Source organism: Syngnathoides biaculeatus, chromosome 20, assembly GCF_019802595.1.
Source record: "Syngnathoides biaculeatus isolate LvHL_M chromosome 20, ASM1980259v1, whole genome shotgun sequence".
NCBI classification, from domain to species: Eukaryota; Metazoa; Chordata; class Actinopteri; order Syngnathiformes; family Syngnathidae; genus Syngnathoides; species Syngnathoides biaculeatus.
Window position 1 is genome coordinate 5,918,580 of NC_084659.1, and position 14,426 is coordinate 5,933,005.

Below are 14,426 nucleotides of genomic sequence, written 5' to 3' on the forward strand. Positions count from 1 at the left end.
GGGGGAGGTCTTGCCCTTTTTGATTTGCCCTCTCATTTTTGGATGATATTGCAAGCTCCAAATAAATTCGGAATTTCGAAACAAAGAATGCACAAAACACACAAGCGGCCTTGTCGTGTGTTTGGAGGCGCACCCGGCAGCAAATGAGCCAATCCTTGCGCTTGCCGCCTTGTAATTAGACTTTGGACAAACAGGCGCACCCTCCCTCACCGACAGAGTGTTTTTTTTGTTTGAAACTTGCACCCCAGCTAAATAAACTCAATAAAATGAGAGTGACGCTTGAATAGGACACGTAAAGAGTGTATTTAGGTGAGCACTGCGAAGATCCCAAAATTGGGCTGGAAAGAACAACACATTGCTCGACGCCAGGCAAGCGGATGCGCGGATGATGTCGCCGGAAATGAAAAACAAGCTGCACGCTCACAAAATTGTGATGACAGGAGAACCTTCAATTCACGAGAACCTTTACAAGTTAACTCCAACTTCGATGCACAATTCCGGCTGTTCAAGCTTTCAGCACATGAACGTTGCCACTTGGTGTTGGGGTGCCTTTCTGTGACGCATCCAGTCTTTGCACTAAACGCTCAGTTACACATTCAAAGGTTGATGCAAGGTCAAATTATGTCCACCGATCCCTTCAACTTCTTGTAACTTGTGTACATAACAGCGCTTGGTCATTGCCACGATCTCTCGCTGCCCCGCCCACGTGTTCTCAAGTTCACTTCAAACAGAGTCCCCCGCTAAAGAAAACAAAAAAACAATCGCATCCCTTCGTCTACTTTTTTTTTTTTTTTTTTTTTGCTTGCACATTTCTTCCTTTTTCTCCCTCGCGTGTAATACGAGGACGAGGCGTTTTCTGTCCGTCTCGCTGAGGCCGGCCAGCCGCCACGACTCTTCTCATCTTTTGGTACGCACTTCAGTTTTTTTGTGTGTGTCATCTCAGGCAACAGACAAAAAGAAAAACCTCTGATCCCCATGGCCACCGCTTTGGTCTGTCTGTCCTCCTCGGCCCCCTCGGGTGGGGGAGTGTTGAGGTCAGCGGTTGGCTCTGTCCCCCGGCATCAGCGGGCATTTCGGAGGTCTCGTCCCCCCACACCCTCCGATCCTCTCCCTCCTCTTGCTTGTTCCTTTGCTCTGTTGCTCGCTGAGCTGAGGACTCATCAGCGTCTCCTGGAGACGGACAGACGAGGACAGCGTGAGACCACATTCGGCGTCGACATCCGAAGTATTTGGACGTCTCTCTCTCTCTCTCTCTCTCATGTTGAAAGGACGCGCGTTCAAATAAAGGCTCCACCTCAGCTTTTGATTTGTGTCCTATCTTTAAACGTTTCGACTTTTTCTTATCACCTCTTGATACGGGCCACGTTTACGAAATAATTTCACCCAACGAGCCGGTACAAACAGTGCGGTGGGACACGAATGGCGCCGCCGCCCGTGCGTCTCACCGTCCTCCGGTCTTGAAGATGAGGTCGGCGTTGGGGGCACCTTTGGGGTGCTGGTAGCGAGGTCGCCGCTCGCGGTTGGTGTTGGCCTGCGCCGGACGCTGGGCCAGGGACTGCAACATCTCTGGAACACGCGCACATTCGAGATAGTGATTTGGGGAGCCCCGATGTCAAACCGAGGACGCGGCGTCGTACCCTGGTAGTCCTCCTGCTCCTGGCGCTCGTTGATGTCCAGGGTGAGTTTCTTCATCCTCATGCGCTCTTCCTGTTCGGCCTGCTGCTGGTTGAAGTGGTTGGCGGCCAGGTGGGATGACAGCGGCACGTTCAGGATCTTGTACTGCAAAACACGCACACAATCAGTTCCAAAGAATTAAAAATCTATAACTTGTCATCTCTGCCAAAGCGCGGCTTCATATGTGCGAATCCAAGTTTGAGGGAAGTTGTTTTCACACGTGAATTGGACATTTTTGTAGGCATGCGGGATGACAGTTTTTCAGAAGCTCCATTTCAAATCGTGGCTCGGTTTTCTTGTCATGACATTTCGGGAGTGGGACCCCCACATACAGTTCGTATTGTTTATAATGGGACAAAACTGAATTCATATCTCAGTCAAATGTCAACGTGTGTGCGTAAGGTGTGACCAGAAAACTCACACTGCAGCACATGCTTGTGCGCTCACACGCTGCATAAAGAAGCGTGTGTTGTACAGGTACAAGGATGTTCTGTGTACTTTTCCAGCAATTTTCTTGGTTTCATGTTCAAAAAGTGGACACACCCTACTGTACAAGAAGCAGCCTCGGCATCCAAGCCGCACATTCCCCAGCTGAAGCTTGCCAGCATGCTAACACACCCACTGCTCAAGAGTCAATATTATCACTGTATGTGTAGGTTTTTGACTGGGGGGGAGGCTTTGACCTCTGCTAATGTGTTTCTTACTCTTGCAGTCTGCGGGCCCTTTGGTACTGGGCTTGCACGGGAAGAAATTGAACACAAAAATATTGAATATAAGAAGTTCGGGAGTCTCTACACACACCGAAGCACGTGTCTGATATAGTTGTAAAAAAAAAAAAAAGACCACAAGCTCGCAAAAATGACCAAAAAAAAAAAAAAAGATGAGCCAGAACAAGAGCCTACAGAGCTGCATATAAAAGACAAAAATCAGACCAGGATCACATTTGATCCTTAACCAAAATAAAACAAAATGAGGGAGTAGAGCGGACATAACACACTTTGGGCGTCATAATCTCCCACGAGCACAAGTTGGGACCAGCTAGCCGTCGTGCTCACATGAATGCATATCATCAAAACAGCCTGCAAGTCAAAAAAAAAGGATATCAAACAGTGAAGGCAATGTATATTTTCTATAAAACCCCAATGAAGCAATACAATCGACAATGTAAAAATAGATGAAAATTTGCCGATGTCCGTACAAGCAAAGGATGTCAAACAAAAGCGAGACAGGAAACCACGTTTTAGGATTTGCCTCGTCACTGGTTGAAGCGTGTTCATTTAATGTGACGGCCCACGAGTGTGCCCACAGTGTCTCTCTGGGCAGCGCCGTCGACTCACCTGCTGCTTGTTGCCCTTGCGGGTGAGCATGACGAACTGCATGGTGTCGGAGACGTCGGCGTCAGCCTCGCTGATGCACGGCTGGCTGGAGGAACCGCCCTTCTTCAGCTGACTCTTCAGCTGCAGAGGAATGGCCACGTCCAGCTGGTGCACCTTCACCGTCTCGCCGCTCCGCTGCTGCAATCAATCAGTCGCACGGGTTATGATTTGAAATTGAAGAAAACCGAGGGGCGTGTGCAGGTTGGAGCTCGGGGCAGGCGTACCTGCAGGTTCTCCAGCATCATCTTATCCAAGGCTTGGATGAAGTCCTCATCCTCGGCGCACGCCACGTGCTTCAGGCCGCCGCCACGGATGGTCACCTCCTACACAGTCACGTAAAAGTGCAACCTCAGTCTTCGTATGTGTCCTCATATGCGTACGATTTGGCTTTTGACAATATTACACATAAACTGTACATCTACTAGGGTTTCGTACCAAAAAACACGTGACTCTGCCCTTTATTTACAGAACAACAAGCCTCCCGGTCTGCTCGGCAATGCTCTGATAAATTGGAGCAAGGCAACCTCTGAAAAGTCAGACCTTGAAAATAAACAGCATAATGACAGTTCCACCACATTTTCTTGGGCACACGGTGGCCAATTAACAGTCGCACTCAAGCACATTGATCGAGTACGACTGCTAAATAAGACGTCGTAGGACCAAAGAAAACACGGTCAAACTTATTACACTTGTGTGGTTTTATTCTGAAGGCTTGAAATTTGACAGGACGTCACACCAATGTGGTCTTAAGTGTTGCTGAGTAGATCGGAAGGCTCGTCATTGTCAAGAGTTGTTAATAAAAGCTTGCATTGCAGAAATACACATCGGCTTACGTTGCAATAATCAATAAATACTGCAGTGCTCACTTTCACAGTTGCAAAATTACACCGGCATGTTTACCAAGCCATCGAGAATAAACAAAAAGCTAAACTTTTTTTCTGCTACAATTTAACATCTTCCATCATTTCATTGACTGGCGTGGGCTTGTGTGCTCGGTCCAAAAATGAGCTTTAGGGGGCAGCCCCCAGTTTGAAAAGCATTGACAAAAATCCCGAGTGACGAGGAGAATTCCAGTCAAATGGAATCACAAGCGAGTTGTGAGAGCACTCACGTTGTTCTCCTCATCCGTCTCATTCTCTTTGTTGGAGTCTGTCAGGTAGTCGGTGTTCTCCTCCTCCTCTTCATCCCCCTCCTCGTCTTCGTTTTCTGATGCCTCCTGTGGACAACAACAACAACAACAAAAGATGATGAGAAAGCTGGAAAGAAGGTCGAGTGAGGCAGAGTTGAGGTAGCGCGCTCACATCCTCCTCGGGTTCGTTCATTTCACTCTCGTTTCCCGACTGCTCCTCCGTCTCGGCGCCGCCTTCCTCATCTTCGTCGTCGTCCTCCTCATCCAGGCCCTCGCCTTCGCCTGCGGCGCCCGAGCGGCCGTCCCTCTCCATGGCCAGACCTGAGGAGCACGGACATACAAAACAAGCTTAAGACATTTTCTAATTCTGTGGATTTTTTCCCACATTGTGTGAACAACACGCACCGAGTAACTTCCTTCACAGAAACCCAAATTAATTTATTTGCATGATAAGTTTCCAAAATTCTCTGTCTCAGCTTCCACTGGAAATGTACCAGAAACCTTCTGAAAATGTTACACCCAAGATATGAAACCATCATGTCTTCTTCTCCTCATCTCTCAAACTGGCTGTGACGCAAGAGAAGGAACGAAGCACGGCAGACCGAAAGATTCTGAACCGACCCGGCGGCTGGGGATTGTCTGATCCTGCTTGCACAATAGCACCAGTGTTCACCTGGGGGCTTCCATTACTCACTTACGCGCATGAGCAAAGTGAGAAAACTTCCAAGACAAATGGCAGATAGATACCAAATTCTGTGGGGAGGGGGGCGCTACTCCCCCAAAATAAATAAATAAATAAATAAATAAAGATCACCCTGGACATCTGGAAAATGGCACACAAAGGTGGCCCCCTGGCAGCCTGCCGACTGACACGCGACTACACAAAGGGCCTCATGCATTTCCTTTTTTTTTTCTGCCGCAGTGGAGTACCCAAAGTTGTGAACCTGGACGCAGTGCAGTGCGCGGATTGGTCGACACAGAATGGTCGCTTCCAAAAGATCTTCATTCATTCTTGAAAATCGAGGACCCCCGCGTCACCGCCATTGTTATTACACCTGACGACTTTCGGATTTCTTTTGGTACACAATTAAGATGAACTGCAGGCTGGGAAAAAGCTTTTCATGACTTCGGGAATACCGCTGTGCCCCCCCCTCCCCCCCCAAAAAAAAGAGTAGAGCATCCTGTGAGACAGGATGTGACAATGATAAGTAGTGTTGTGAAAAATCATTTCCCCTCTTCCACATTTCAGTTTTTTTCATTTTCAAAACACCTCAAACAAATTAGATCGAACAAAAACAACCCAAGTGACAAACTGACTCAATGGAAGTAAGTCAAATGTTTAAAAGAAGAATCAATTAAAAAGGAAGGCTGTAAAAGCCTTTCCACATCACGTGTGGCCCCCACCTAGTTTGACGAGCACCTCCCTCTCCAGGTCCACCACCAGCCTGCTGGCCTCCTCCAGGGACGAGCTGATCTTCATTTTGGGCCGCAGCAGCTCCAGAGTGTCGCTGATCATGTAGTCGATGTCGATGGGGAAGGGGTGCTCTTTGTTCCAGGCATCCACTCTCTTCTTCCACCAGATGTAGCGCTACGCACATATACAAAGTTTCAAAGTTCGTGGAATTCTTGCAAGTTATGATATTTTTTTTTCTGCGTTGTGCAATTCCAACATTAGAATTTGGAGCGAGCTTCAACTGTGCCGGAATTCAGGGAGGGGCGGGGGGGGGGGGGGGAGAGAGCAATTTAGCCAATGTTCTTGCACGTGGGCAAGCAAAACTTTCTTACAACAAAACCAAAAATATTTGTCCAACTCCATCAATTCCAATGGAAAGTTTTCAATTCGGAACATTTCCAAAATTCTTCACTATAAATTCCAATAGAACTTTACCAGATAGTTTTCCATCGTTATGCTTTTTTTGAATTTTTGATTTTATTACTGTATCTTGAATAATTATCCCTTTTGTAACCATTTTTATATTGTACATGATATTGGCATCCACGAAGGTGGCAAGTAAAATGCACCGCTGCATTGTTTCTCCTCCCGTTCATATGACAAATATTTTTCCAAATAAGCAAAACAAGTATTGTATACAATTGGCAGTAAAAGAATCACTTTTACTCTTGTAGTGAAGTACATTTCAAAGATTGTACTTTTTTTTAACTTTACCCAAGTAAAGGAATCAGTACTTCTACTTTTCCCAATCTTTCACCAAGTATGCGCACTTGTACTTCAACGTACCTGGAAGTAGATGAGGAAACAGTCGAGCTTCTTCTTGCTGGAGCCTCGGTCGAAGTACTGGCCGCAGGTATCGAGCAGCGTGCACACCAGCCGGATCCGGAAGAGGTGCTCGGGAGGGTCCAGCGAGCTGGGGCTGCCGTCCTGGCTGACGCCGAACGAGATGAAGGAGAAGAGCGTGCGGAAGATGACGGCCGACTCCACCATTCGGTAGTTGTACAGCTCGCCCAGGAATTTGGCGCTGCTGATGCGCCGCTGGTTGAACTTGGGCTGGTTCACCTGGTGGCGAACAACATTGTCATATCATGGTTTTAGAACACGGTTCTGAATGGATAAATAGAAAATCAACAAAATGAAATTGTTTTGGTGATCCTGACTGACCTGAAACGGGAGAACTTTACTCGGATTTTAACAAAAAATGAATGCAACGTGTGTTTTTGCACAATGTATGTATCTCAACTGTGCAAATACACATGTATATTAGTTGTAGCTTTACATTTCCAGCAACATACCTCAGTTGTATTTCCATTTGAAACAACGGCAATTGCAATTAACTTTTCATTATTTATAAGGGGGATGTGACAAAACTACACGAGGGTCAAATCAAATTGGACACTTTTCCCAGATGTAAACAAATGTATCTTTGTGGCTTTCACAAGAAAAAGGTTTTATTTTTTCTTGTCCTTTTCTAACTGATGGCTCCATTTCCCCGTCACTCTCACGTAGGGCCCAGAAGATGAAACGCAAAGAAAGTGTACCTCCATGCCCAGGCGGATGTCCTCCAGCACCCCGTCCACCACGTGGATGCCGACGTCCTCCTGGTAGGCCACCAGGCCGGCCAGCAGGTTGGCCACGCAGTGGATGCTGTTGTACTTGACGTTCCAGATGTTGACCATGCAGCAGATCAGGTAGCTCTTCACCTCGGGGTCCTGCCAGGGCAGCTTGCGCATCTGCCTGAGGACCTTCTCAGTGGTGACCTTGGACAGGTCCTTGTAGAGCAGCTTGCGGATGTACTCCTGCAGCGGCGGCCTCTTCTTCTTCACGGTCTTCTCCACGGGCGGGGGGTTGCAGTAATAGTAGGCGTTCTCCACCATGGTCACGTAACGCGCGTCCAGGTGCTGAGCCTGCTTTTTGCGCATCATTTGCTCCTGGGGGGCACATTTTATAGAATGCTTGTACCAGAAGCAATATTCACTCGCAGAAACTAACTCAAACTAAAAACAAAGAGCAACACTGACAGAGAATACAAAAAGTTTTCAATCCAATCAAAGCAAGAAGAAGGAGAAAAAGAGATGTGACTGACCAGCAGGACGCTGGTGCGCAGGTGAGAATCGGGCGACCTGAAGAGGAAACGGCCGCAAGTCTCCAGCAGGGTGCACGCCATCTCCACGTGGTGATGCGTGAAGTCGGACAGCAGCATCTGTGACGTACGCAAAACAAACACACACAGGTTAAAACGGCGATTCTGGAGCACTGCGGCAACTGGTGTGCCGTGGGAAACCATTCAATTTCACAAAATTACTGTGAAAACTGTGTGTACTTGACTGCACCTGACGTAGCAACAGGTAGAAAATTAACCGCATGACTTGTTTTCATTCAAACAAAAAGAATAATAAACCGTTTAACTTATCAGGTTTGCGCTCTCAAACTGAGTAAATAAATCCATTTGAGTACATTGAGACGAGAAGCAGTGAAAAGCAGTCACGCCCCCTCCATACGAGTAGTTTAAACTGTGGATACACCACAAAATCAAATTTGAAAACACTTCAGTATCATTTCAAACCATAAATGCATGGCTTACAGATCAAAAGATTTAAAAACAACCTGCAAATAGCAGCAGCCCTACTGTATATTTCTGTTCGGCGGTGCATAATTGGCAATTTTCAAATAAAAAATAGGTGCCTTAACTCAACAATCACAATCATATTTACATGTATTTCAAGTACGTCATAAACGCAAGGAATTTGTGTCACATGGTCGGAGACGCTCAAGTACAACAACAGAAAAAAAAAAACGCCGATCAACTCGACAGACGTGGTGTACCTTGAGACAGTGAAGTGTGTCCGTCTTGCTGAACATCTTGAACTTGGCCAGTTCCCCAATAAACCTGACGGTTTTGTTTTTGGTCTCGATGTTGATCTGGTCCTTCTTGCGAATCTGGAGCACCAAGGGAAGAGTGCAAAACAGAATTTGTATAAGGACAGACACACCTCCCGGAGAGAAACTGGTAAACTCTGAGAAGGGTACGAGTGTCAGGGATTTACATGAAACCTGAAGTCCCCTTTCAGCATGGAGCAGAGGTCCTCGGGCACGTCAGACATGCACGGGTGAAGGGTGGCCACCAGGCGGGAGTAAAAAGGCAGAAGATCCAACCTGCAACCAAAGACCGACAAGACAAAGCTCACCACTCGGTCGCTGCGCCTCCCGGTGGTACACTCATAGAACCAAGAGACGCTTGCTTTTCCCAACACTGTACTTCCTTCGACTTAAGGCGCACTAGTGTCTTACTCGTCCATGAATAATTCAGTGCACTAGTATGATATTCAACAAAACGCTGAAATGGTACTACTACACGTACGGCAGTCCCAACTCACCTCTGCCGGGGTACCGTGAAGAGCGCTCGCACGAGCTTCCTCCTGTTGGATTTGGTGTTCATGTTCATGCAGAAGTCCATGGCGGCCTGCGGGAGTCAACGCAGTGTACAAACTGTAGACGCCGATCTTTGATTTATGCCCACGGCGACCGCATTTTGGTTTTGTCAGATGGACACGATCGTCTGAGCTCACCTTGTCGATGAAGTCTCGGTTCACGCAGTTTGGGAGCTGCTGGATGAACGCGTCCACGATCAGCTTCAGGTGGGATCCCGTGTTGGCCTCCTCGTCCTCTTGCTCTAAAAAAGTAAAAAAAAAGAAAAAAAATTACTGGATGATGCAATTTCTGGAGCTTTTATTCCGTGCCAATGCCAAAAAGTTGAATGAAATATGATGCAATCCTGTGAAATGAGTCAGTCAAGAAATGTTGACAGAGGAAAGCATTAGGAATACATCTAAATATTGGATGTTGGATGTGGAATTTGGAAAATATTTTGTCATTGGAATAGTTTGAATTGGCTAAAAAATGCTGGAGGAGGAAGAAGCGACGTGGAGTAAAAAAAATAAATGTGGAAATTTGTAAGTTGTAGTTGGAGTGCTTTGAATACAGCATAAAATATTCGAGGAGGGACTAATAAAAAATATATCTTCGTGTGGGAAAAGAGAAAATTTGGAATTTGACTCAATCTGCAATTTTTTGGTGGGATTTATTGTTTTTTTTTTTTGTTTTTTTTTTAAATGTTATTCCCAATAAATGTGCGTCTGCAATTTTTGGTGTCCTTCACCTTGCTCATCCATGAGCTTTTTGGCCAGTTCTTCACTCTCGGCCTCATCAGCTCCCTCCAGTTCCAGAGGCTCGTCCGCGATCTCCAGAGCCTCCAGCTCCAGTTCCAGCTCTTCCACAGTGCCGGCAGCCTCCTTCGCCTCTCGGCCACCTGCGAGGGGGGCAGGAAAAGAAAAAATAATGTTGAAAGGACTTAAGTCAACGTACGACGGCAGTCAAGTGCGTGAAAACGCACCTCTGGCTTCATCCTTGTCTTTGCCCTGGCCGCCCTTCTCGTTGTCCTTGAAGAGGATGGCGGGGACGAAGGCCTTCAGGTCCACCAGGTTCTCGTAGAAGTTGCGAGCGTCTTCGTCCTCCCAGATGCCGCCCTCCAGGTCGTACTCTCCGGGCTTGCCGGGGGTGAAAATGTCAATGCCGGGGCCGTGTTCTGAGGGAGAAAGCGCGGCTGCTGGTTAGATCGAGCTGAGGCCGTTGCGCGATTGCGCAGAGGAAAGGGCGACGCACCTTCCTGCACGGTCTTGTCCTGGGGCAACTCTGGCATGTTTTCATCTAGCAGGTCAGCCAGCGACTGCGTGTTGGCCAGCAGCTTCTGGTAGGAGGTGGCAAACTCCTCGTACTGCTTGTGGCGGTCCTCGCTCAGCTCCCCTTTGGAATGCAAGATCCGCCTAGAGACCACACCAGACGTTACGTCACAATAACTTGGCAAATTTGCTTTGGGCACAGCCAAAAAGGAAAAAAAAATTGCGACGAGGTTCATGCTGATGAGTTGAAAAAGAAAATGTTGAAAGTTCATTAAAAAGCATGTCATGAATCGATAAATAATCCAAAAAGTCTCAGGATTACAACCCCCACCCCAGGAAAACGTCTCCCTGATCTCACCGGTTCTGCCTTTCAATGTTCTGCAGTTCCCTGTGGTCCTTCTTCAGGTGCTTGGCGAGCGACGTGAAGTACTCGCGGAGCAAATTCTGGAAGGGCTGCTGCTTCTCGGCGCTGATGATCTCGCTGGGGGGGAAGGCCAGGCCGTACTTGTCGGCGGCCGCCTTGACCTTGCGCGGCAGCAGCCCGGCGATGTCGTCCCCGCAGTGCTTGCAGAAGCTGATGACCACAGACACGTGCGTGTGCGTCTCGCGGTCGGCGCCGATGATGTTTTTCAGCTGCTCATAGATGAGCGACAGGCCCTCTTTGTCGGTGAAGAAGCCCACGATGGTGAGCTCGGCCAGAAAGCGCAGGTCGGTGCGCAACTTGCTGACGTTGGGGGCCTTGTCCTCCTTGCGGGCCTCGAAGTGCTTCTTCCAGGCCTGCAGGAGCAGCGGGGCGAACTCGCCGTACCGCTGGTGGAAGAGCGAGCACAGGTGGACGGCGCAGCCCACGTCGGAGATCTTCAGCTTGGCCTCCACCACCGAGCCCACCGCCTCGCCGATGTACTTGCTGAGGTTGAGCGCGGCAAAGTCGTTGGAGAGCGACTCGCGCTGCTGCTCGGTGAGCGTGCGCAGCTTCTTGACGAAAGCCGTGTTCTTCTTGAGGCTGGAGTCCAGCCGGCTGAAGAAGGCCTCTTCGGGCCGGGCCTCGTGGGCGTTCTGGTTCCTGCCGCGCAGTTCCTTCCGGCAGTGGTGGCGCTCCCAGGCCTCCTGGTGCAGCTGGTGGCCCTCTTCCTGTTCCCTACCACACATCGGTCAGCTTTAGTTTGAGAAATGCCAAGAAATATTTTTTCCCCAGTAATTATCGTTATAATTGTGAATATTTACTACTGAGAGGATGAAAGTCCATGAAATTGGACAATTTTAAATTAAACAAGGTCTTTGAACAATTAATCAACGCTCATCAATTGGTTGAGGAAATACTGCACCTCTATTATAAATTGAAAATTCCCATGGGAAAGGCGGGGGGGACAATTGCGGGTAATGTCACAGCGATGGATGGCATGTTAAATATGAAAGTGCTTTGGCTCAAAAGCAAGCGGTTGAACGTACTAGCTGACGCCTCCTCAACTTTACCGAGACACTGACCATAAGAGCGTGAAACCGATTAATCGGCAATCACTTTAACGGGAGGGATGTCACGCTGAAATAAACGGCTGGTCGGACTGGACCCAGGGGTCAGGGGTCGCATTTGTTTACGACAAGGAGAGCCATTTTGTATTCGAGGCTGAAGCCGAGTCGAGTAAGAAGCTGACGTGGTCGCTCATCGGTCACGTACTTCAGGATCGCCGCTTCCTCCTCGCGCTGCCTTTTGGCCTTCTCCTCTTGAAGCTTCCTCTCCTGCTCCTCCTGCTGCCTCCTCACCTCCTCCTCCTTCTGCTTCTGCTCTTCCTCCTCTTTCTGTTTCTCCTCCTCTTTCTTCCTGCGCTCCTTGTCCTCTTTCCTCTTCTTCTCCTCCTCCTGCCGCTTCCTCTTCTCATCCTTGCCGCCGTCCTTCTTGCCACCCATCTTGGCTTCGTCTTTGGTTTTGTCGCGTGCTGCTGCTTTCCTCTCTGTGTCCTTTTCTTTGTCCTTGCTGCTGGTGGAGGAGCAAATGTCTTTGTCGTCCATGTTTACCGTGGACTTGCGTTCAGCGGGCATTCTGACAAAAGTAGAGAGAAAAGAGTTGTTATTCTACAGTTCTTATGCGAAATTAGCGATAAACACTTCACTCGGCCTGTTAGGCCAATAAAATTGTCAGAGCAGCAATAGTCGCATGGACACACACCCTTGTACAGGGTGACCCAAAAAGATGCGTACCCATATTTTATTCGATAAAAAAATCCATTTTTTAACGAATGTCTTTTCTGTTGCAGGACGTGAAAGGTGAACCTATGGATGATCATTCGCAGCTATAGTTGCCCCGAAAATGTCTTGGACAAATCAGCAGAAGATATTCTCCCTGGAGACCTATTTTGCGACAAAATCATACCAGAGTGTACAGATTCAGTTTCGAAAGCGTTTCCATCGTCGCAACTTTCCATCAAAATCAACAATTGTTAGTTGCGAAAGAGGAGTGTATAAAAGTGATTCAAAACTTTGCCAGAAGAGTACAGGTTTGCTTGCAACGAAATGGTGGACATTTGGAACACATCTTGGGAAAGCCATAAATTGACTAAAAATTGACAGAAATAGCTGAAACTCTGGTGAATGGTCTTCCATAAACTGAATAATGCGTGGTTGTCATTTGAAATAAATAGGTTTTTAATCAAAGCCACAAATGAAATTTTCATGGGTACGTATCTTTTTGGGTCACCCTGTATTAATAACATTGAAAAACTACAAAACTCGATGCTGCATTGAGGAGGGAAGAAAATTTTGCGCCACGAGAGCTTTGAGTGTGTGCGTGTTCTTTATAAATAAAGACATTTGCAAACATCTGCTTTCACTTTTGAAAATAGTCAACGTTCTTTTCCATTTCCCGACATGTTACGGACCACACTATTAATGGAATCATAATCTACTTGATCGTGTATTTTCTGCACGATCAATTTGAAATAATGTCTTCTATTACAACATAGGGATGTAAATTATTTTTAAAAACGGATTAATCAAACATTATCGACAGCTTGCATGATTATTTTTTTTAATAATCATTGCTTGCAGCCTAAGTTGAAAGAGGAAAGTATATCATTGTGAATGACATATCAATTATCATTTATTCATAATGAAGTTAACCCATAATGACATTTAATGCGCACAGTAACGTTACAACTTAGATTCCAAAATGAGTATACGAAAAATGCGGAAATAAACTTACCTGCCGATCCCAAAGGTAATCAGAAAAAAAATGCTATCAAAGATAAAAAAAAAAAATCGGTGGCAGTATAACTATATGAATAATATGAAACTAATAAAGTGACCACAAACAAAATGCCAAAACACTTGTCACGATTCGTAGTTAGCCACTTAGCTTAGCTTTTTCATCATCTTTCTCTCTCAATTAAAAGAGGCAGGGTGGCAAACGAAGTTCCTTCCTAACATGGCTTAATAAAAAAAAAGATTAACTTTAACAATTGTACATACGTTGTGTGGTTTGTAAAGATTTTCCTCGCAGAACCAACTTAGCATTGCTAACACTTTAGCTGGGCCACTCGAATGGACGGCGAGCCAAAGATGTAAATAAACCATTTTGACGTGGTTAAAGTGCTCGTTTGAGATTTAATGCACATCGTAACGCAATGCAGTTCACATTGCTTCACTATAAGTCTTAAATGTGAGTGTATGACGTTGAAAATGAGAAGTTTACCTGCAATTGAGAGGAAAACAAACATCGGTCACCGACGTTTGATTTCCGTGTGACACCAAGGCCCCCGACGTGGCCCTCAAAATTACGCCTGACTCAAAATATTTTGTTTTATTCTCTTTTGCCAGCTGTTCAATGAACGGATGTCAGTTTAAACCTGTCAAACTGCTGTTCATATCTCGTGACTATTCACGTGAATTATTTTTATTTATTCAAGACGTTTCACAATTTTGAAAGGCAGATGCCCCCTGGTACGTCCAAGGCTTTCTTAGAAGCCATAAAAAAGTTCGTTAAAAGCTTTACATTTTTCACACTTCCGTGTTAATTTTCAACTAAACTTCCTGCACTCTGAAATTATAAAAACATGAATGGAATCAAATGTTGGGAGACGTGACGTATTGTGCAACGTCACATCAACAAAAAAATGTAACTC

The 14,426-nt window shown here is 46.6% G+C and overlaps 1 protein-coding gene across 5 annotated transcripts; it reads right to left on the bottom strand.

The window, feature by feature from the left end:
- Positions 1-284: 284 nt before the first annotated feature.
- Positions 285-14,118, bottom strand: upf2 (UPF2 regulator of nonsense mediated mRNA decay). Of its 5 annotated transcripts, none has more exons than XM_061806091.1 (22): positions 13,997-14,105; positions 12,508-12,657; positions 11,987-12,349; positions 10,670-11,449; positions 10,295-10,455; positions 10,026-10,217; positions 9,792-9,941; positions 9,202-9,305; positions 9,010-9,095; positions 8,680-8,788; positions 8,459-8,572; positions 7,719-7,835; positions 7,174-7,563; positions 6,419-6,694; positions 5,584-5,767; positions 4,352-4,500; positions 4,162-4,266; positions 3,275-3,373; positions 3,012-3,185; positions 1,638-1,779; positions 1,446-1,566; positions 285-1,170 (listed from the first exon to the last, which is right to left on the bottom strand). In XM_061806091.1, exons 2-22 carry the CDS (start codon positions 12,591-12,593, stop codon positions 1,161-1,163), a joined length of 3,912 nt encoding a protein of 1,303 aa, XP_061662075.1. In that variant the 5' UTR covers positions 12,594-12,657; positions 13,997-14,105; the 3' UTR covers positions 285-1,160. The 5 variants fall into 5 exon arrangements, with proteins under 5 accessions (XP_061662075.1, XP_061662074.1, XP_061662076.1 ...); XM_061806090.1 differs by having other exon boundaries at positions 3,012-3,188; XM_061806092.1 differs by lacking the exon at positions 12,508-12,657 and having other exon boundaries at positions 3,012-3,188; positions 13,997-14,118.
- Positions 14,119-14,426: the final 308 nt, after the last annotated feature.